The 21,491-nt window shown below is 40.8% G+C and overlaps 1 protein-coding gene and 1 pseudogene across 2 annotated transcripts in view; one reads left to right on the top strand and one right to left on the bottom strand.

Moving 5' to 3' along the window:
• Positions 1-21,491, top strand: part of LOC126469655 (F-box/LRR-repeat protein 6) — a 218,571-nt gene that overhangs the window by 12,244 nt on the left and 184,836 nt on the right. For both annotated transcript variants that reach the window (XM_050096786.1, XM_050096787.1), the window contains exon 2: positions 8,398-9,065. In XM_050096786.1, coding sequence (XP_049952743.1) covers positions 8,830-9,065 — 236 coding nt within the window. In that variant the 5' untranslated portion in view covers positions 8,398-8,829. The remainder of the gene's footprint in view (positions 1-8,397; positions 9,066-21,491) is intronic.
• LOC126472041 (5S ribosomal RNA) lies at positions 13,348-13,465 on the bottom strand (annotated as a pseudogene).

Genomic DNA, 21,491 nt, shown 5'->3' on the forward strand with positions numbered 1-21,491 from the left:
AGAAAAGTTATTAAAAAATCCAGGAGTGTGTGTATCATGTCTGAAATCAGCAACTCTGATAATAAAATTAAAACAATTTGGAATATTATTAAAAGAGAAACAGGTCAACCAAGAGCAGAGGAAGACAGTATTACCATCAAATTGAATGAAAACTTTACGAACAAAAAGTCAGAAGTTGAAAATATTTTTAATAATCATTTTCTAAATGTTGTGGATATAGTAGGATCCAGGTGTTCATTAGGCTGTTAATGGAAGAGGCCATACCTATGCAATTTGATACAATTGAAATCTCACCCACTTCTCCCTCTGAAATTAGGAAAATAATAAACTTGCTTAAAAGCAAAAACTCACATGGAATTGATGGCATTTCCAGCAAAATACTAAAAGCTTGTTCTCAAGAGATAAGTAAGATTCTCAGCCACCTGTGTAATAGCTCTCTGGAACAGGGCATTTTCCCTGATAGACTGAAATATGCTATTGTTATACCTTTGCATAAAAAGGGGGATAGATCTGATGTCAACAATTACCGTCCAATCTCCCTTCTAACAGCTTTATCCAAAATTTTTGAGAAAGTAATGTATTCAAGAGTAGCTTCACATATCTGTAAAAATGAAGTACTAACAAAATGTCAGTTTGGTTTCCAGAAAGGTTTTTCAACAGAAAATGCCATATATGCTTTCACCAGTCAAATTTTGAATGATCTGAATAACCGAACACCTCCCATTGGGATTTTTTGTGATCTCTCAAAGGCTTTTGATTGTGTAAATCATGAAATTCTGCTAGACAAGCTCAAGTATTGTGGCATGAGTGGGACAGTGCAGAAATGGTTTAATTCGTACCTAACTGGAAGAGTGCAGAAAGTTGAAATAAGTAGTTCTCGTAACATGCAAAGATCAGCACATTCCTCAAACTGGGGAACTATCAAGAATGGGGTTCCACAAGGGTCAGTCTTGGGTCCTTTGTTGTTCTTATTATATATTAATGACTTGCCATTCTATATTCATGAAGGGGCAAAGTTAGTTCTCTTTGCTGATGATACAAGTATAGTAATCACACCTGAGAAACAAGAATTAACTGATGAAATTGTCAATACTGTCTTTCAGAAAATTACTAAGTGGTTCCTTGTAAACGGACTCTCACTGAATTTTGATAAGACACAGTACATACAGTTCCGAACAGTGAATGGTATGACACCATTAATAAATATAGACCTTAATCAGAAGCATATAGCTAAGGTAGAATATTCCAAATTTTTAGGTATGTCCATTGATGAGAGATTAAATTGGAAGAAACACATTGATGATCTGCTGAAACGTTTGATTTCAGCTACTTATGCAATAAGGGTCATTGCAAATTTTGGTGATAAACATCTTAGTAAATTAGCTTACTACGCCTATTTTCACTCATTGCTTTCATATGGCATCATATTTTGGGGTAATTCATCACTGAGGAATAAAGTATTTATTGCACAGAAGCGTGTAATCAGAATAATAGCTGGAGTCCACCCAAGATCATCCTGCAGACATTTATTTAAGGATCTAGGGATATTCACAGTAGCTTCTCAGTATATATACTCTCTTATGAAATTTGTTATTAACAACCAAACCCAATTCAAAAGTAATAGCAGTGTGCATAACTACAATACTAGGAGAAAGGACGATCTTCACTATTCAAGATTAAATCTAACCTTGGCACAGAAAGGGGTGAATTATACTGGCACTAAATTCTTTGGTCACTTACCAAATAGTATCAAAAGTCTGACAGATAACCAACAAGTATTTAAGAAGAAATTAAAAGAATTTCTGAATGACAACTCCTTCTACTCCATAGAGGAATTTTTAGATATAAATTAAGAAAAAAAAATATTGAAAAAAATAAAAAAATAAAAATAAAAAAAACACAAAAAAATAAAGTTGTTATATTAACTTAAATATGTTGTTAAATTAACCTAATTATGTCATGTATTGGAAAATTCGACTCGTTCCACATCATTACGAAATATCGTATTCATGATCCATGGAACTAGTATTAATCTAATCTAATCTAATCTAATCTACTACACCTACATACATACTCCACAAATCACCATACGGTGCACGGTGGAGAGTACTGCTGTACCACTACAAATTGTTTCCTTTCCTATTCCACTTGAAGACAGAGACCAAGGGAAAAATGGGTGCCTATATGCCTTCATATGAACCGTAATTTCTCACATCTTATCTCCACGGTCCTTATGCGATATTTACAATGGCAGCAGTAGAATCATTCTGCAGTCATAAATGCCACTTCTCTAAATTTTTTCAATAGTGTTCCTTGAAAAGATCGTCGCCTTCCCTCTAGGGATTCCCACATGAGTTCCTGAAGCATCTCTGTAATACTTGCATCTTGTTCAGACCTAGTGGTTTCAGATCTAGTAGCCTGCCTCTGAATTGCTTCAATGTCTCCCTTTAATCAGACCTGGTGCAGATCTCAAACACTTGAATGATACTCAAAAATAGGTCGCACTAGTGTCCTTTACAGGTGAACCACAGTTTCCTAAAATTTTCCCAATTAACCAAAGTTGACCATTCACCTTCCCTACTACAATCCTCACACGTTCGTTCCATTTCGTATAGCTTTTCAGCGTTATGCTCAAATATTTAAATGGTGTGACTATATCGAGCTGGACACTACTAATGCTGTATTTGAACAGCCACAATCTGATATTATTTACCACCATATTTCTTGAACCATTTACATCATGGACCACAGCTTTCACAATGACACTTGTGTTCTGTCCAAGTTGAAGAGTTTTGAAATAAGCATCATATTCAATGGCAGGTCATTCACGTATAACAAGAAGAGTGGTGAATCTATATGAACACCCTGTGGCAACCCTAATATCCTATTTCATTGCCCGTCAGTTAGAGTCTAATTTGTTGTCAGTTGACACTGCAAGCTGATTTACTGCTTCCTACTTGCATAAGAGTCAGATTTTGCTTTTATTCCGTGTCCAAATAATGTCTGGAGCCATTGTGGAATGCTGTCCAGTCCCATCCGTAGTGCGGAACAGAAATATCGTATTGATCACCAAATAGACAAATTCTGTTCAACTGAGTGACAGTGAAATACTGAGTGGCAAAGAAATAGTTACTAATAATACAGTATGTTCTGGATAGAGAGTGTAACAGCAAATTGTTGTACATGCTTCACAAATGAAGACAATCTTATTTATCTGCAGGGGTCTTAGAGCACTTTCCTGGTGTTCATGCTTTCTGTCCCACCCACATATTCTTGTTGCTGTTTCACAGTGTTGTTAGATCTTCCCAAATGCTAACAAATTATGTGGAACTAGTCTCCTTTCTCACTGAATCTGACACTTTGGCCATTTTCAAATGTAGTTGAACTCTAACTATGGTGCTAGTCTTTACTGTTGTTGCTGACACTGATATTATCTCCTTGTTGTGTGTTTCCTGGATATTTGTATAATTCGTTCAAGATATACACAAACAGTTCCCAGTATCTCTTCTATGTTAGCAGTTGCTGTTGATATATTAGCATTGTGACCACGATTACTCATTTCTGGCAAATTCTGCTACTCTTGCCCTGTTTTGCATAAGTTAGTATATTTCATATCAGAATTTTTTATCGTAATTCATTTTTATACTAAACAAAATTTGAGAGACAAATGGTATCCATTGTAGTATTGATACCATGTTGACACATATCAATTCATCAGCTATGGCAGACTACTGAAATATAGGCTGCCATTTCCACAGTTGTTTCATAAATAATACCTTCATTTTTGAGGTACTACGTAAAATGGGAGTCTTTTTTGTGATTTTTCTTTTTTATTTGCACGTAATTCACTCTTAGCCACTAATCTGCTGGGATGATTTGATCCGAGGCTAGTACACCTACCCGAATCCCGGGCAAAGTGTGCTAATATACGTGGTTATCCAGGTAGGCAGGAATGCCCGTAGAGTAATTAATCTAGTTGAAAGAATATAATTCATACTTACATGCAAATGTCCATTGTGTATATTTAATAAATGACCAATGACAGAATTACTACATAATAAAGTTTTACGTCCGTGAACCGTGGACCTTGCCGTCGGTGGGGAGGCTTGCGTGCCTCGGCGATACAGATGGCCGTACTGTAGGTGCGACCACAACAGAGGGGTATCTGTTGAGAGGCCAGACAAACGTGTGGTTCCTGAAGAGGAGCAGCAGCCTTTTCAGTAGTTGCAGGGGCAACAGTGTGGATGATTGACTGATCTGGCCTTGTAACACTAACCAAAACGGCCTTGCTGTGCTGGTACTGCGAACGGCTGAAAGCCAGGGGAAACTACAGCCGTAATTTTTCCCGAGGGCATGCAGCTTTACTGTATGGTTAAATGATAATGGTGTCCTCTTGGGTAAAATATTCCGGAGGTAAAATAGTCCCCCATTCGGATCTCTGGGCGGGGACTACTCAAGAGGATGTCGTTACCAGGAGAAAGAAAACTGGCGTTCTATGGATCGGAGCGTGGAATGTCAGATCCCTTAATTGGGCAGGTAGGTTAGAAAATTTAAAAAGGGAAATGGATAGGTTGAAGTTAGATATAGTGGGAATTAGTGAAGTTCGGTGGCAGGAGGAACAAGACTTTTGGTCAGGTGAATACAGGGTTATAAATACACAATCAAATAGGGGTAACGCAGGAGTAGGTTTAATAATGAATAAAAAAATAGGAATGCGGGTAAGCTACTGCCAACAGCATAGTGAACACATTATTGTGGCCAAGATAGACATGAAACCCATGCCCACTTCAGTAGTACAAGTGTATATGCCAACTAGCTCTGCAGATGATGAAGAAATTGATGAAATGTATGATAGATAAAAGAAATTATTCAGGTAGTGAAGGGAGAGGAAAATTTAATAGTCATGGGTGACTGGAATTCGAGAGTAGGAAAAGGGAGAGAAGGAAACATAGTGGGTGAATATGGATTGGGGGAGAGAAATGAAAGAGGAAGCCGTCTGGTAGAATTTTGTACAGAGCATAACTTAATCATAGCTAACACTTGGTTCAAGAATCATAAAAGAAGGTTGTATACATGGAAGAATCCTGGAGATACTAGAAGGTATCAGACAGATTATATAATGGTAAGACAGAGATTTAGGAACCAGGTTTTAAATTGTAAGACATTTCCAGGGGCAGATGTGGACTCTGACACAATCTATTGGTTATGAACTGTAGATTAAAACTGAAGAAACTGCAAGAAGGTGGGAATTTAAGGAGTTGGGACCTGGATAAACTGACTAAACCAGAGGTTGTACAGAGCATAAGGGAACAATTGACAGGAATGGGGGAAAGAAATACAGTAGAAGAAGAATGGGTAGCTCTGAGGGATGAAGTAGTGAAGGCAGCAGAGGATAAAGTAGGTAAAAACAAGAAAAATTGGGTAACAGAAGAAACATTGAATTTAATTGATGAAAGGAGAAAATATAAAAATGCAGTAAATGAAGCAGGCAAAAAGGAATACAAACGTCTCAAAAATCAGATCGACAGGAAGTGCAAAATGGCTAAGCAGGGATGGCTGGAGGACAAATGTAAGGATGTAGAGGCTTATCTCACTAGGGGTAAGATAGATACTGCCTGCAGGAAAATTAAAGAGACCTTTGGAGAAAAGAAAGCCACTTGTATGAATATCAAGAGCTCAGATGGAAACCCAGTTCTAAGCAAAGAAGGGAAAGCAGAAAGGTGGAAGGAGTATATAGAGGGTCTATACAAGGGCGATGTACTTGAGGACAATATTATGGAAATGGAAGAGGATGTAGATGAAGATGAAATGGGAGATACGATATTGGGTGAAGAGTTTGACAGAGCACTGAAAGGTCTAAGTCGAAACAAGGCCCCGGGAGTAGACAACATTCCATTAGAACTACTGACAGCCTTGGGAGAGCCAGTCCTGACAAAACTCTACCATCTGGTGAGCAAGATGTATGAGACAGGTGAAATACCCTCAGACTTCAAGAAGAATATAATAATTCCAATCCCAAAGAAAGCAGGTGTTGACAGTTGTGAAAATTACTGAACTATCAGTTTAATAAGTCACAGCTGCAAAATACTAATGCGAATTCTTTACAGATGAATGGAAAAACTGGAAGAAGCCGACCTCGGCGAAGATCAGTTTGGATTCCGCAGAAATTTTGGAACACGTGAGGCAATACTGACCCTACGACTTATCTTAGAAAGTAGATTAAGGAAAGGCAAACCTACATTTTTAGCATTTGTAGACTTAGAGAAAGCTTGTGACAATGTTGACTGGAATACTCTCTTTCAAATTCTAAAGGTGGCGGGGGTAAAATACAGGGAGCGAAAGGCTATTTACAATTTGTACAGAAACCAGATGGCAGTCATAAGAGTCGAGGGGCATGAAAGGGAAGCAGCGGTTGGGAAGGGAGTGAGACAGGGTTGTAGCCTGTCCCCGATGTTATTCAATCTGTATATTGAGCAAGCAGTAAAGGAAACAAAAGAAAAATTTAGAATAGGTATTAAAGTCCATGGAGAAGAAATAAAAACGTTGAGGTTCGCCGATGACATTGTAATTCTGTCAGAGACAGCAAATGACTTGGAAGAGTTGTTGAACGGAATGGACAGTGTCTTGAAAGGAGGATATAAGATGAACATCAACAAAAGTAAAACGAGGATAATGGAATGTAGTCGAATTAAGTCGGGTGATGCTGAGGGAATTAGATTAGGAAATGAGACACTTAAAGTAGTAAAGGAGTTTTGCTATTTGGGGAGCAAAATAACTGATGATGGTCGAAGTAGAGAGGATATAAAATGTAGACTGGCAATGGCAAGGAAAGCGTTTCTGAAGAAGAGAAATTTGTTAACATCGAGTATAAATTTAAGTGTCAGGAAGTCGTTTCTGAAAGTATTTGTGTGGAGTGTAGCCATGTATGGAAGTGGAACATGGACGATAAATAGTTTGGACAAGAAGTGAATAGAAGCTTTCGAAATGTGGTGCTACAGAAGAACGCTGAAGATTAGATGGGTAGATCACATAACTAATGAGGAGGTATTGAATAGAATTGGGGAGAAGAGGAGTTTGTGGCACAACTTGACAAGAAGAAGGGACCGTTGGTAGGACATGCTCTGAGGCATCAAGGGATCACAAATTTAGCATTGGAGGGCAGTGTGGAGGGTAAAAATCGTAGAGGGAGACCAAGAGATGAATACACTAGGCAGATTCAGAAGGATGTAGGTTGCAGTAAGTACTGGGAGATGAAGAAGCTTGCACAGGATCGAGTAGCATGGAGAGCTGCATCAAACCAGTCTCAGGACTGAAGACAACAACAACAACAACAACTCACAGACACATTGGCTGTCCAGTACTTACCTTCAGGAGGAAAATTCCAGTGCAATTGAAAGACACTTTTAACAGAAAAAAACTGTTCTTAACTTTTGGAACTATTAATATCTTTTCCAGGAAGCAAAGAAAGAGAGAATAGGGAATAATCATCCCAACATCCTCTCATTCTGGGGTCTGAATGACCAGACCCTCCTTTTTACATTTTCCTAGTCCATCCCGATTTGCTCCCAGAGGACGGAGCTAATGGTTTCAAAAGCAAGGAATAGATTTTTTTCACTTTTAAATGTATCTGGCCCTCCCAGATAGCACACATGTTAGCTTATTCCTTGCTGGATTTGGGTAGGTGCTCCCAACCTGGATCAAATCCGTCTGGCAGATTAATGTTGAGGGCTGGTGTGCAGGCCAGCATGGGTGTGGTTTTTAGGTAGTTTCCCACATCCAACTATGTGAATACCAGATTACATGATTCACAATCATCTTGAAAATGCTCTCACCCTTCACTGTGAGGGGGGGGGGGGGGGGGGGGTGTTGACAGGAGGGGCCCCCAAGCAGCTTCTACCTCTAACATTGCCAAATACAGATTAACATCCTGACCCATGAATACACTGGATAAGGCCAGGAAAAATGAGACTTTTAACTGTGTCTGTTGGTAGTGCTGGATTTTCACTTCCTGTTATAAATATATTCTGTCCCTTTGTAATTTTATAGTTTTCTCAAGTGAATTTTCCTTTTTATACAGTTATTATATAACAGTTCAGTATTTTTTCCTAAAATGAGGTAGTGTTCTGCGTAATAAAATGTGAGACTATTTATGATGGGTTAAATCTCTGTGCTAAACTGGGATTCTCCAACACTTATCTCTGCCTTGGGTGAATGATGCTCTGCTATTGAGCAATGCTTGCAAAAGAAAGAGATGTGAATGTAAATTGCAGTATATAGATTGTTAGTTGCCTTAGAGATCTAATCTTGCTATTATTTGACTCATAATTAACATGTGCAAAAAAATTAAACTTTTACAGGTTTTAATGTTTCTTATCCTTTGTATTTTTTCTCCCTTAGGAACACAACAGTTACCCTGTGTACTGAAAATAAAATATAGACTATTGTTCTATCAGAATGTGAAAATCTATCTTGAGCTACTTTTGGACGTGTGGAAGTTAACAGATTTCTCAAAAGTGAAGTTCTTGGACTCAAAACGCATTAGTTTTTAGCAAATGGTGCCATTAGCTGTTTACCACCAACAAAGAAAATGGAAATAATTTTGAATGTCCAGTGAACGTGGAAACACCATTGATAAACAGCAGCTGTGCAAGTTCTAAGGGATAAATGTGCTGAATGATATGGTTACCACACAGAAAATTGTATCGATAACAAACTGTTAAGCATCTGCATACGACTGGACAGTCGTTAAATCAGTGTGTCCTTTGACCAGAAAACTTTTTTAATCAACACTGGCATTATAGAACTGAGGCTGCGACAACTCAACTAGCCATGTTGAAAAATCCCTGTTTGAGAGATCAAAATACTGATAAAAGTGAAACTCACCATTCTGAAGATGGACATTCAAGTGAGAGACTACCTATGCATAGTAATGGTGAGTCAATCAATGCCAAGGATGAAACTACAGATGCACAAAGTGACTGGGGAAGAAGACTTCCAGAGAATGTACTAATGCATATATTTTCCTTAGTGTGCAGTGAAACTGGATGCATACCGTTCCTTGTCAGGTATTTGTCATCTTAGGTCAGTTTGTCCTCATAGTGATCACAAAATATTATTGTTATTTTAAGTGCATCGGGTAATTTTATACCTTGCAATACACCATTGTAACTTTTTTATTGCAGTAGGTAATGCTGGTAGTAAGTTGTGCAGACCACAAGTCTCGTGGTGTGCATCATTATGACATTAACTGCATCATCAGTTTCAAAAACATAATGCATGTTTCAAATCTATATGTGAGTTGGTCATTTTGTACTTTTGTATCAATAAATGTGTGTAATCATATAATTTTTTTGGTAAGGGATAGTACCTATGTCAGTCCTTTGAATTATTTGTTATGCAAAGTGAACATTATATTTGGGGGAAAGTCATTATGAAGTAGGAAAGTAGATGGACATGAACCAAGGTCCTACATACTGTAGTCCTTGTCAAGTGCACTGTGGATTGTGCCATCTTTCAGCTTTGATCTTCTTGTGTGATATAGCATTGACCAGAGTTGGCACATCCATTACTTTTAGATTAGATTAGATTTACTTTTGTTCCAATTGATCTGTATTGAGGAGGTCCTTCAGGATGTAGAACATGTCACAAAAACAACAATACATGACACATATTTACAACTCAAACAAATAAGCTAATGTACCATTCCATAGGTCCCAAGTGGAATGATCGTCATTTTTTAATGAACACTATATGAGAGAATCATTCTACAAATACTAATGCACTGAATTTAAAATAAAACAGTTTATTTATTTATTTATAAGGTAATTAACGTGTAATACAACTACTATAATACTTATTTACAATGAACACATTACTGCACTGAAATGGTGCAGAAGTTAGATTGTACACACACACACACACACACACACACACACACACACTGGTCAGGCAGTATCAGTTTGGACATTTGTTGTTGGGGTGGGGAGCATATACAGCCACCTGGAAGGAAAGTAGCAGTGCTCTCTTACCAGTGAACATATGTCCAGTTACTGAATACCCACCATGTGACACGTATAAACAGTTAGAGAATCATCGCTAACAAGAGATCAGTGTGAGGGAAAAGGTGGAGGACCATGGAACATATTTACTAACCCGTTACCTCATACAATGTCTGTTTTTTAGCTAACAATCATTTTGTATTTGAGCAGAACAGGTAAACAAAGATACTTACATGCATTGAACTTGTATTGTAGAAACCAGGTGCACCAACAAAAGAGGTTTGAATTCTAGTCCTGCAAAACTTCACTGGTATAGGCCTAGGTTATTTTGACCAGATGCATCAGACATCTGGCACAGGCAATTATTCAATTTATATAACTTTTTGTGTGAAGTACTATTGTCACCCCAATATTCTAGCACCTTCATGTTTTTGTGCCTATTTGTTTAAGAATAGGGAAGTAGTTGAGATTAAATTACGCAAGAACTCAGTGTTTAAGAAAATGAATGTTATACAGACAGATGAAATGGTCACTTATTTAACAAAAGAACTTGTGCTAACAGCAAAAGATATTGTAAGTATGAAGGGAGTAATAGAAAAAAGTCTCAATTGAAACAAGACAGTTATGAGATAGAAGGTGAGCTTCAAGAGCTTCAAGCAAATGTTTAGGATATGCGAAATTAAACAAAACTATGAGTATACACCTTCAAGGTCTGTGAGAAGATGGATTTGTTATGGGTAGATCTGATCAACAAGCAAGTATTATAAAATTCTACATGAATGCAAATGGGAATCCCTGTAGGGAAGAAGACATTCTTTTCGTGAGTCAATGTTGAGAAATTTTAAAAAACTGGCATTTGTGACAGACTGCTGAATGATCCTACTGCTGGCGTCATACATCTTGTGTAGGGACCACAAAGACCAGATAACAGAAATCAGGGCTTTTACGGAAGCATATAGATAGTTGCTTTTCCCTCGGTCCGTTTTCGAGTGGAACAAGAAAGAGAATAACAAGCAGTTATACAAAGTACCCTGCACCATGCACTATATGGTGGCATGCATAGTATGTACGTATGTATGTGTGTGGAAGAGTTTCACTATTAACTGATGTTGAGATTGTTAGATGTACAGATTTTGTTTAGTAACAGAAGGTTAATAGAGGAAATCAGAGGTGTCCTCTTTAAGAACTATCATTACATTTACCTGAACTGGAACCATTTCCTCATTTACCAGAACAGATATGAGGAAACACTAAAATTTTATCAATTAGCAATATATTGTTTTTTGTAATAAACACACACATTTCGATGAGAATAGATGATTAGCACATTACATACTGCCCAACTACAAATTGGTGGTACAATATGCCTAAGTTTGTCAAGGCACAAATGTTGTTCTCTGTGGACAGTGCTTTAGGAGGTAAATTATACTGTTCTTGTCGCCATCAGCAAGTATCTTCGTCACTGACTGTACAACTGTCGACTGTAGACACCAGACATATTAATTCTCTGTTTGGTATCCTTGTTGGGTGGATGACTAGTAGCCATTTCCCACAATATAATGTCCTGTATGCAGTTCGTATTGCCTCACAGTGTTTGTCATATTTCAACAGTTCTGTGATGTACCCAACCGTCTGATTTGACTCTTAACAGAAACATTTTCAAACCACATGGCATAACAACTGTCAGCCAAGAATTACTTTTGATTTAAAACAAATTTTTTTTACACAATAAACAAAACAAATATGTTACGAACAATTTACTTTCTTTAGTCCACAGTTTGTCATATTGATGCATATATCTACATGTGAAGGTGGTATCATTGAGATATTGAAGCTAATGTTATTCCATTCTATCAAATGTTTTAATGGTGTGTCAGTATTGGACCAGTTCTGTATTTCATCCTGTGTCACCATACTAAAATGAGTATGTACACACCCAGAAGTTATGCCATGATTATTTATCACACTTGTATACATTTAAGAAATGAATATGAACAATACAGTTCTTTTAGAGAAAATGGGGAGAGGGGACGGGCTGGAGAGATCACAAAGGGTAAGACATGCAACTATTGAAGGTGAGAATTTGGAGGGACTGTGTCGAGTACTTTGTGCTGTATCCCCTCTTCTTTCTGTTTTAGTTTTGGAGATATCATAAATAAAGGGTTTCTGTTGTATTTTTAAATTTGTCAGATTTACTCCAACTATTCCCACTTAAGTGGTTTGTAAATAAGTGTTACTATTATTGTGAGCATATTTATAAATACTTAATTTTAGGGAAGCAAAATTTTTGCCAAACATATGATACAGAACTTTTTTGCATTTGCTGATGCAGAATTGTAGCAACAAATGTCTTTATGGCAAATATTTCATAACAAGTAAATACATAAGTAATAATAAAGGTGTGCAGTTAACAATGGATAAAGCTATATGTTAACAGTTCTATTATTGTGACTTTTCATGCTTTTCCGATGGATCTGTTGCAAATACACTTCTCGGGTTTGCTGCCGGATCGTATTGTGCGAGTTACACAATACAATCTGGCAGCAAACCCGAGAAGTGTATTTGCAATTCCATTATTATTGCAAGAAGAACTGCAAGATCCAATGTTCTGTAAATGAGATTACCACAGAAAAGGTAGGTACAGCTATAAAAAAATGCAAAACTGTGGAGCAACTGGTCCAGACCAGATGTGAACTATGGAAACTCCTCACAGTAAATGGCATCACATTGCTTACAGAACTCCTCAATGGCGCAGTGAAATGTGGAGTAATGCCAGATGCATGGAGGAAAAGTAGACTGATGTCTTTCTATAAATGCAACGTGCAAGATTGTGAAAACTATAGAACAGTAAAATGTTTGTGTGGCTAGGGCTATCAGTTGGGTAGACCAGTCACCTAGTGCAAGTCATCTTAGTTGATGCCAGTTCTACGACTTGTGTGTCGGATGAGAATGAAATGATGATGAAGACAACACGACACTCATTCCCTGAGTGGATAAAATCTCTGACGTGGCCGGGAATGAAACCCAGGCCTCTCGCATGGCATTCTGCCACACTGGGCACTCAGCTATGGGGGCGGACACTATAGAGCAGTGTAACTTCTCCTCCCGAACAGGCCACGAAGACCGAACGGCACAGACCGGCCGCCGTGTCATCCTCAGCCCATAGGAGTAACCGGATGCGCATATGGAGGGGCATGTGATCAGCACACCACTCTCCCAGCCTTATGTCAGTTTCCAAGACCGGAGCCACTACTTCTCACTCAAGTAGCTCCTCAGTTTGCTTGACAAGGGCTGAGTGCACCCCGCTTGCCAACAGTGCTCAGCAGACTGTATCAAAATACTACCTGCTTGCCAACACCACTCGACCGACTGGATGGTCACCCATCCAAGTTCTAGCCCAGCCCGACAGTGCTTAACTTCGGTGATCTGATGGGAACCCGTGTTACCACTGCGGCAAGGCCATTGGCAGTGGAACTTACTTTGCATAAATTAAAAATATGGAAGATCATCATAAATGTGTACATTCTCCAACAATCATATGGTGGGTTCTGAGAGTATGCAGCATAGCTGAATATTACATAAACATTATTGCTGATACGTAAAACCGTGTTTGGATGAGCCAGGAGTCCAGTTGGTCAATCAGACAGTTTCATTGTACATCAAGGCATTGGCTCTTGACCCATTCCTGTTCATCATCATTATGAATGATTTGACTTTTGCATGCTGATGATAAGGTGTTGTTATCAGAAGACAGTCAAGAAATTGAGAGGGATGTATGTGTGCTGCAGAGAGGCATTACTGTGTGCTAGCTTGTGTGTCAGTAGAGTTTAAACAGAAATCATACTATACAATTTTGAAACCACTAGACTAAGCTGATCCTATGCCTATTTGAAGCAAAGGCAAAGAATACAAAGTAGCAATTAGACCAGTAATGATCTCCAACAGTGGTATATGGGATGTGAAGAAGAGACATGGATGAAAACTGCACTCAGTAGAGGTTTGCATTTTGCAATGATCACGTGGAGTCAATCTTAAGGATAAGGTTTGTAATGAGTATACACTGATCAGCAAGAACATTATGACCACTGAGCTATTATTGGTGTAAACGCATCCAAGCAGTGTCACCTGGTTAGGAATGACTGCTAGTGAGACACATGCATGGCGCATGTAGTATCAGTGAGTGTGCTGTCAGTGTGTAGAATGAGAAAGGCGCACGAGCTCGAGTTTGACCGAGGGCAGATGGCGACGGCCCAGAGGCTTGGCACAAGCCTTTCAGAAACTGGACGACTTGTCGGATGTTCGATGAGTGTTGTGGTGGGTATTTTCTGCATGTGGAGAAAGCAAGGTGAAATCACGTCCAGGCATCATAGGATTGGGCGGCCACCCTACGGATGTCGGATGTCGTAGGCTGGGCAGACTGGTAAAATAGGACAGGTGGTGAACTGTGGCATAACTAACACAAACTTTAATTCTGGGCAGAGTACAAGTGTGTCTGAACACCCAGTGCACTGAACACTCCTAATGATGGGCCTCCGCAGCCAACAACCCGTCCGTGTGCCACTGTTAACACGACGACATTGGCAACTGTGACTGGAACGGGCAAATAACCGTCGGCACTATATGTCGGAGCAGTGGCAGAGAGTTGCACGGTTTGATGAATCCTGATATCTTCTACATTATGCTGATGGGAGGGTGCGAATCGGTCGTCTTCTGGGGGAACATCATCTCGACACCTGTACTGTGGACCAGAGAGAAGCTAATGGCCGCTCCATTGTGCTCTGGAGAACATTCTCGTGAGCATCTGTGGGTCCAGTGGAGCCCGTGTGAGGCTCCATCATAGCCGAGAAGTTTCGTACACCGGTTGCAGACTACTTACACCTCTTCGTGGTGATGATGTATCCCTATGGCAGTGGCATTTTTTAGAAAAATAATGCGTCATGTTACAAGGCCGGGAGTGTGGTGGAGTGGTTTGAGGAACACAGTGATGAGCTCAAATTAATGTGCTGGCCCCCCAACTTGCCAGATCTGAACCCAATCGAACACATCTGGAGTGTGATTGAATGTGGTGTCAGAGCTCATTGTCCCCCTCCCTGGAATTTACAGGAGTTAGGTGACTTGTGTGTGCAAATGTGGTGCCAGCTCCCTCCAGCAACCTACTAAGGTCTCATTGCTTCCACGCCACGATGTGTCACCACTGTTATCTGTGTCAAAGGTGGACATACCGGCTATTAGGTAGGTGGTCACATTGTTCTGGGTGATCAGTGTATGGGGACTAGTTTGAAATTAGCACCCATTATGTACGAGGGCTGAATGAAAAGTAATACCTCTACCTTCGTTAATTTGGTTTGGATGGGAATATTTTAATAAATCGTTATCAGGAACAGATGGAAGTCAGAGGTGCTAAATCTAGACTGTACGAAGGATGCCGTGATGAGTGCTGTGACACAGTTATTGCTTATGATGGTTGCTTTGGATTATTTGTAAAACTAATGAAAAAATACCCTGGTAGACGAGACACAGTGGTTTGCTTGGGATGTGCTCGTGGAAACCTGATGGCTCAAAGCGATACTGCGAGGACAGAGCTATATGTGGAGGAAGGAGCAATAAGTGCCTTACTGGATCTGTTGTCACTCTGTCTTGAAAAAGATCTTTATATGGATAATAGCACAGCCACTGGAACTGTCTCAAGTTCAGATATAAGAGGTTCCACAGTTTCTGTACAGGATGTTATTGTCAAGGTCACCAGAATATTGGCCAACACGAGTATTAATCCCACTGTCGGCAATAAGTTTGCGTATGTTGATGGTAGCAGTAATGGAGATGACACCTACGAGGATGGTGCCAGATTCTCGGACAAGCTGTTACCAGTATTGGAGCGTAAATCTGCAGCTTGTGGTGAGGACTGAGCTATTGCATTTGTAGTTGTACAGAAGGCAAGTAGCCCAGCTATTGTTTATTGGGAGAGAGTAGTGCATCTACGAAGGAAACAGTCCACAGAACACTTGTGTGACCCACTCTTGTGTCGTTTCACCAGTTTAATGAAAAAGGGCTCGAGAGGTTGCAACAGCATGAAGCCCACATCATTGCTCACAGGGTATCAGGTACTGTGAAACTATATTACTTTTTGTCAGTAGTAGGAAGTGCAGTTTTTCACCTTATTCAGCGACCCACGACAAAACAAAACAGAGAGTCTGTGGAGGCTGTTGGCTCTGGTAACAGGTTGTTGCTATGGTGTTTGTTCACCTCGTTGCCAAATGTCTATTGTCTAGGAAGCCTGCATACTCGGTTCACTAGACAAACAATCAAACAAGTGATATTAATGGGGTTTATTACAAAAACAAAATTACAATACTTAACTTTGGCAGTTACACTGATGTGTGGCAAGCAAAAGGCGACATACAAAATAATCTATCTTCTTCAGTATAAACAATCCCAAGTCTGTGCAACATAGAAAGTACAAGCAAAGTTACTAGAGTTGATGTTGCTACCAAAGTCACTAATCTTGAAGCTGCTTTTGAACTGGGCTGTCACCAGTCTGTCACAGTGCATATGTCCTCTTCGTGCACGGTCCGCTCCTGTCGTGTTGTCGTCGTGGAGGGAGGTATGGTGAGCGTGCGATTGGCTGATTTCTTCCCTGTCATTCCCGAGTGGCCTGCTGGCACTTGACTTTACAGCATAGCCTGAAATTCTCTCCATTATGAGAGGAATAAAACTCATGTCATATTGCTTTCACTGTGCTCGGGGAAAGAACTAGATTATTTGCAATGCTCGAGGTGCTTCATTTTTTCACCAAGGTAATACAGTTAGAAGATATTGACACTTTCATCACCATTTTCAGTTGCAGTAAAAATGCTGTACCATTTCAAAACAGTTTTGTAGACCTGTGAGCCTTGACACCCTATGAGCTTGAAAAAACAGTTCAGTGCAAAAAAAGAGCATCTGCAGCATGCTGCTGCTTATTACAGAAAGTATGCATTTTCCACAAGGCACTGTTTAGTGTGTGGTAGTAGCAGACGGGACTTTGTAGTGTAGCTAGTTATTCACTTTTCAGTTCCATTTACAAATTGAGCAAGGAGAAAATGATTTCTTGTACACCTCCGTATGAGCCCTGATCTCCCTTATTTGTCCTTAGGATCCTTACATGAGATGAATGTAGGAGACTGCAGAATCATGATGCAGTCTGTCATAAATGCCGAGTTTGCTTCCTTAATACCATTTCTCAAAAATATCTTTTTTACTCAAAGGATTCCCATCTAAGCTCATGAAGCATTTCCATAACAGTTTCATACTAATCAAACTGACCAGTAACAAGTCTAACAGCATACCAATTTGCTTCAATGTCTTTCTTTAATCTAACCAAGTGAGAATCCCCAGCACTTGTGGAGTACAGAAGAGTGGGTCACACAAGTGTTCTGTGCACTGTTTCCTTTATAGATGCACTACTCTCTCTGAATAAATAATAGCTGGGCTATTTGCCTTATGTACAACTATCCATATGTGCTCCATCTATTTCGTGTCATAATACTGTATTCGAACATTACATTAATGTTTCTCCTATCCATCAACATATAAAGCATGCTGCTGTTTATTATATAAGGTATAAATTATGGTCAAGTTGTCCCTCTACAGTCATTCAACAGTGTCACTTTTCTGTATGTAACAGTAATTTTCAGAGGAGCTGGCACGGGTATCGCAGCAAAATAGTACAGAATGCTGCTGTGTAAGACACGTGCGAAGTGTGACACGGGAAGAGCCTCTGACTCAGATATTTACTTACTGTCGGCAATAGTTGTAGCCCACCAGTTCTAATGCTGATTTCAATGCCCACGGACCAAGCCTCAGCCTTGCACTGTGCTCTATTCTGTGTGCTCTGTTGTCAGTCACTGGTGCTGGTCATTAGGGTGTTTTCCTTCACGCTTATTCTTTACGCAGTGTTTGGACCCTCTGTTCCCCCGTAGATTAACTCACGTGTTGAGATTTGTTCACTGTTCCGGTGTTCAGCTTGCTGGCTTGTAGTCAAGTCACTGTCAACTACCCTAGTTACAGAGGCTAATTCCATGGCGTTGTCAAGCCTGTACCAAGTGGCAACATCAGACAGTCCTGTGCATGTTACACTCTTCTTTTCTTCCTTAGAGTGTGAAACTGTGCCTACCATGGACCCATTTGTACAATGCCGGAAGGAGCAGTTGTGCCTCCAGGAGCAGCAATAAAATCTGCAGCAGGAGCAAATGTTGGAACTGTTCAAACAGAATCAGAAATTACTCCATTTTCATGCTGCACTGATAGTGGTCCACACACCATTAAGCCAATACCTTAATTCTGTCACCCCCACCCCATTCCCTTCCCAATGCATCGTAAGATCAGGATCAGTTTGCATTGTCGGCAGGACCTCAGTGTCATTTCTCCTATTTCATTGAGTCAGTTGGCCATCCCTTTGGTTACGATTGAGAAGCCATATGTCACCTTTGCGGTGATCTTAAACAGATGATAAATGTACAGTGTGTTATGAACTCGTATTCCAACCCACACCCAGAGGAGTTGTTGGCAAAGTTGTCAGGGGGCCAGTAGTTTTTGTGCATCAGCTTGCATGACATACATGTGCAGTTGCAACTGGACACCACTTCTTGGAGTTTGTTAGTGCTTAACACCTCCTGTGGGCTCTTATCAGTGTAAGTGCTCACCTTTTGGACCTTCTCATGTCTGGACTTTATCAATGATATTTGGAGAAGTTAATTCAGGAAATTCCTTGTTGCGTAAACTACCTCAATGTCATCTGGGCCACGGGCTCCACACGAGAGGAGCATTTGTGGAACCTGCAGACAGATTTCCAACGCCGTTTGTAGACTGGCCTTCATTGCAAATTAGAAAAAAATGTAGTCTTTTTCCCCAAAGGAGCATTTTTTGCGTCATGTGCTCAGCAAAGATTGCCTCAACCTTATGGAGCACATCGAGACATTGTGAACCTGCCAGCATCAGAGAACCTTGAGACCTCTTTGGGCAAGATTCATTTCCCAAGCCACCCACATCTGCCATTCCCGTAACTGGCTTTGCCAAAGGGGCATCAGATTTCTCTGGTCTGCAGATTGTCACAGGGTCTTTCAATCCTACCAATAGTGTTTGTTCTGTGCTCCCCATTTGGCTTCTTTTATGCTGGGTAAGTTTTTAACCCTGGCCTGTGACACATTCCAGTATGGCATTGTGGTGTGGTACTATCACATCAGAATCCAGACGACACCAAATAGCCCATCGCTTGTACGACAAAGACGCTTTTTGCAGTGCAACATAATTATTCACAGGTTGAAAAGAGGGAACTGGCTATCATTTTTGGAATTAAAAAGTTTCACTTTTCGTGTATGGGGTGAAGTTGGTACTGACCACCAATCACAAGCCATTGCTTTCCTTATTCGGCCTTCATTCCAAACTGCCGAATAGGACTGCCCACCGATTTTGTAGGGAGGCGCTTTTTCTCAATAATTATTCTTATGACATTCAATAACAGCCCACTGCCCAGCATACAAATGCAGATGGGCTATTTTGATTGCCAGTGGGACCAGATCCAGAACTCAACCCACAGGAGGCCCTCATTTTTGCCTCGGCTAATGTCTTGCGACAGACGTTGCCAGATTTTCCTACGGTAGCACAGGAAGTCGTAGCTGCCACAACCACTGCCCTACTTTTCCAGAAAATTGTTTCAGCTGTCCATGTGGGGTGGCCTGAGGCACTCTTTTTGGAGCAGATTTGGTGTGATGTACATTGTTTTTCTGCTATGATTGACTCAGCATTCTCCAGGGCATCCTCATACTCATCATGGAGGAGCAAAGCTGTCCAGTTGTCATCCCTCCAGTTTTGTGCCCTCGCATACTCCAGCTGCAGCACGCATCACACTGGCGTATGACTCTTATGAAGGCTTAGGCACGTCTTCACATCTACTGGCTTGCATGGCCTGTGCACAAAACCGTGCTGTGCTGCCGCATCAGTTTTCCCCTTGGTGAGTTGCAGATCACTATTGGGGGCAGGGTGCATGCCAGCTTTGCAGACTCCTTTGTGGTTGTTGGTGGTTGACGCTTTGTCGAATTTCCCTTATGTCACCAAACTGTCCTCCACAATGTCGGCAGCAAATGGTTGTGCATTAGCTGTAATTTTTGCTATCGAGGGGTTTCCCAAATTCTCGTATCTGATAACAATCAGCAATTTGTGTCACAGGATTTTAAAGACTGCATTTGCAGTGGTATCCAGCATTTGACCACGACCTTATTTCACCCGATGTCTAACTCACAGGTGGAGTACTATGTGTGTATGTACAAGATCCAAATGCAGAAGTGTGTGTTTGCCTCATACTGTGACCCCGTTGAGTTGCCTGGCTAAATACTGGGCGATGCCAGGTAACAGATGTAGTCCGATGGAACATTTACGTGGGCACCAGCCACATGCCCAGCCACAATGTCATATGCCTCGGATTGTCACATCCCGATGTGCTTTTCTCACAGGACTGCTGTTCGTTTGAACCCGGTCTTTCAGGTAGCAGCAGGGTTGCTGCTGGGTGTAGTGGTGGACCACATAGATTGGCATTGTGGATACTGGTCAGGAACAGCTGATCCATCCTTGTAATCAGTTGCGGCTGTGCCCTGTTAGACAGACAATGGGGTCGGTTGTGGCATTGTTTCAGTGGGAGCCTCCCAATTGCAGCTGCTTACTCCCCTGCTACTGTCCCCATGTGCCCTCCACCATTCTACCTTCGACCACGGAGTGGGGCACCAGTAGGGCTAGCTCTTGTGCCCCCTACTGTGGAACCCGTGGAATTTGAACCATTGCCTCCTTTCCCTGCTCGCCAGTGGCGGAGTCTACACCCTGACTGTGTCGGATAACCAACCATTACACCAGCCTCTGCTGCTCCACTGGCAGAGCAAGCTGTATTTTGACCTTACCTGGCCTTTTCAGGGGGAAGGGATTTAGTATCCCCATCAGCAGACATAGAGATGTATGCAATGAAGCTGGCATGGATACTACAGCAGAATAGTGCAGAGCACTGCCTTGGGGACACGTGTGAAGCATGGCATGAGCAGAGCCACTGACCCTGATGTCAGGTATCAGTAGCTGTATGCCTGGTGTAGCAGTTCTAACACTGATTTCAATGCCTGTGGACCAAGCCTCAGCACCACACAGTGCTCTGTTCCATGTGCTCTGTTGTCAATTGCTCGCGCTAGTCATGTGTCGTGGTTACCTCCATGCTCATTCTGTACGTGATATTCAGACTCTATGTTCCCCGCAGATTAACTCACTTGTTAAGATCTGTTCCCTCTTCCAGCATTCAGCTCCCCAGTTTGTAGTTGAGCCACTATCAGCTAGCCTAGTTCCATTCATGCTGCTAATGACAATTCCAAGGCATTATCACGCCTGTGTCAATACTAAAAGTGTCATTATCAGTGTTGGATAACTGCGAACCTGACATGATATTTATGTGGCTGGAGAAAAGGAGTGGTCCTGTAACACTAC

The sequence above is a fragment of the Schistocerca serialis genome, chromosome 3 (genome assembly GCF_023864345.2).
Source record: "Schistocerca serialis cubense isolate TAMUIC-IGC-003099 chromosome 3, iqSchSeri2.2, whole genome shotgun sequence".
Classification (NCBI taxonomy): Eukaryota; Metazoa; Arthropoda; class Insecta; order Orthoptera; family Acrididae; genus Schistocerca; species Schistocerca serialis.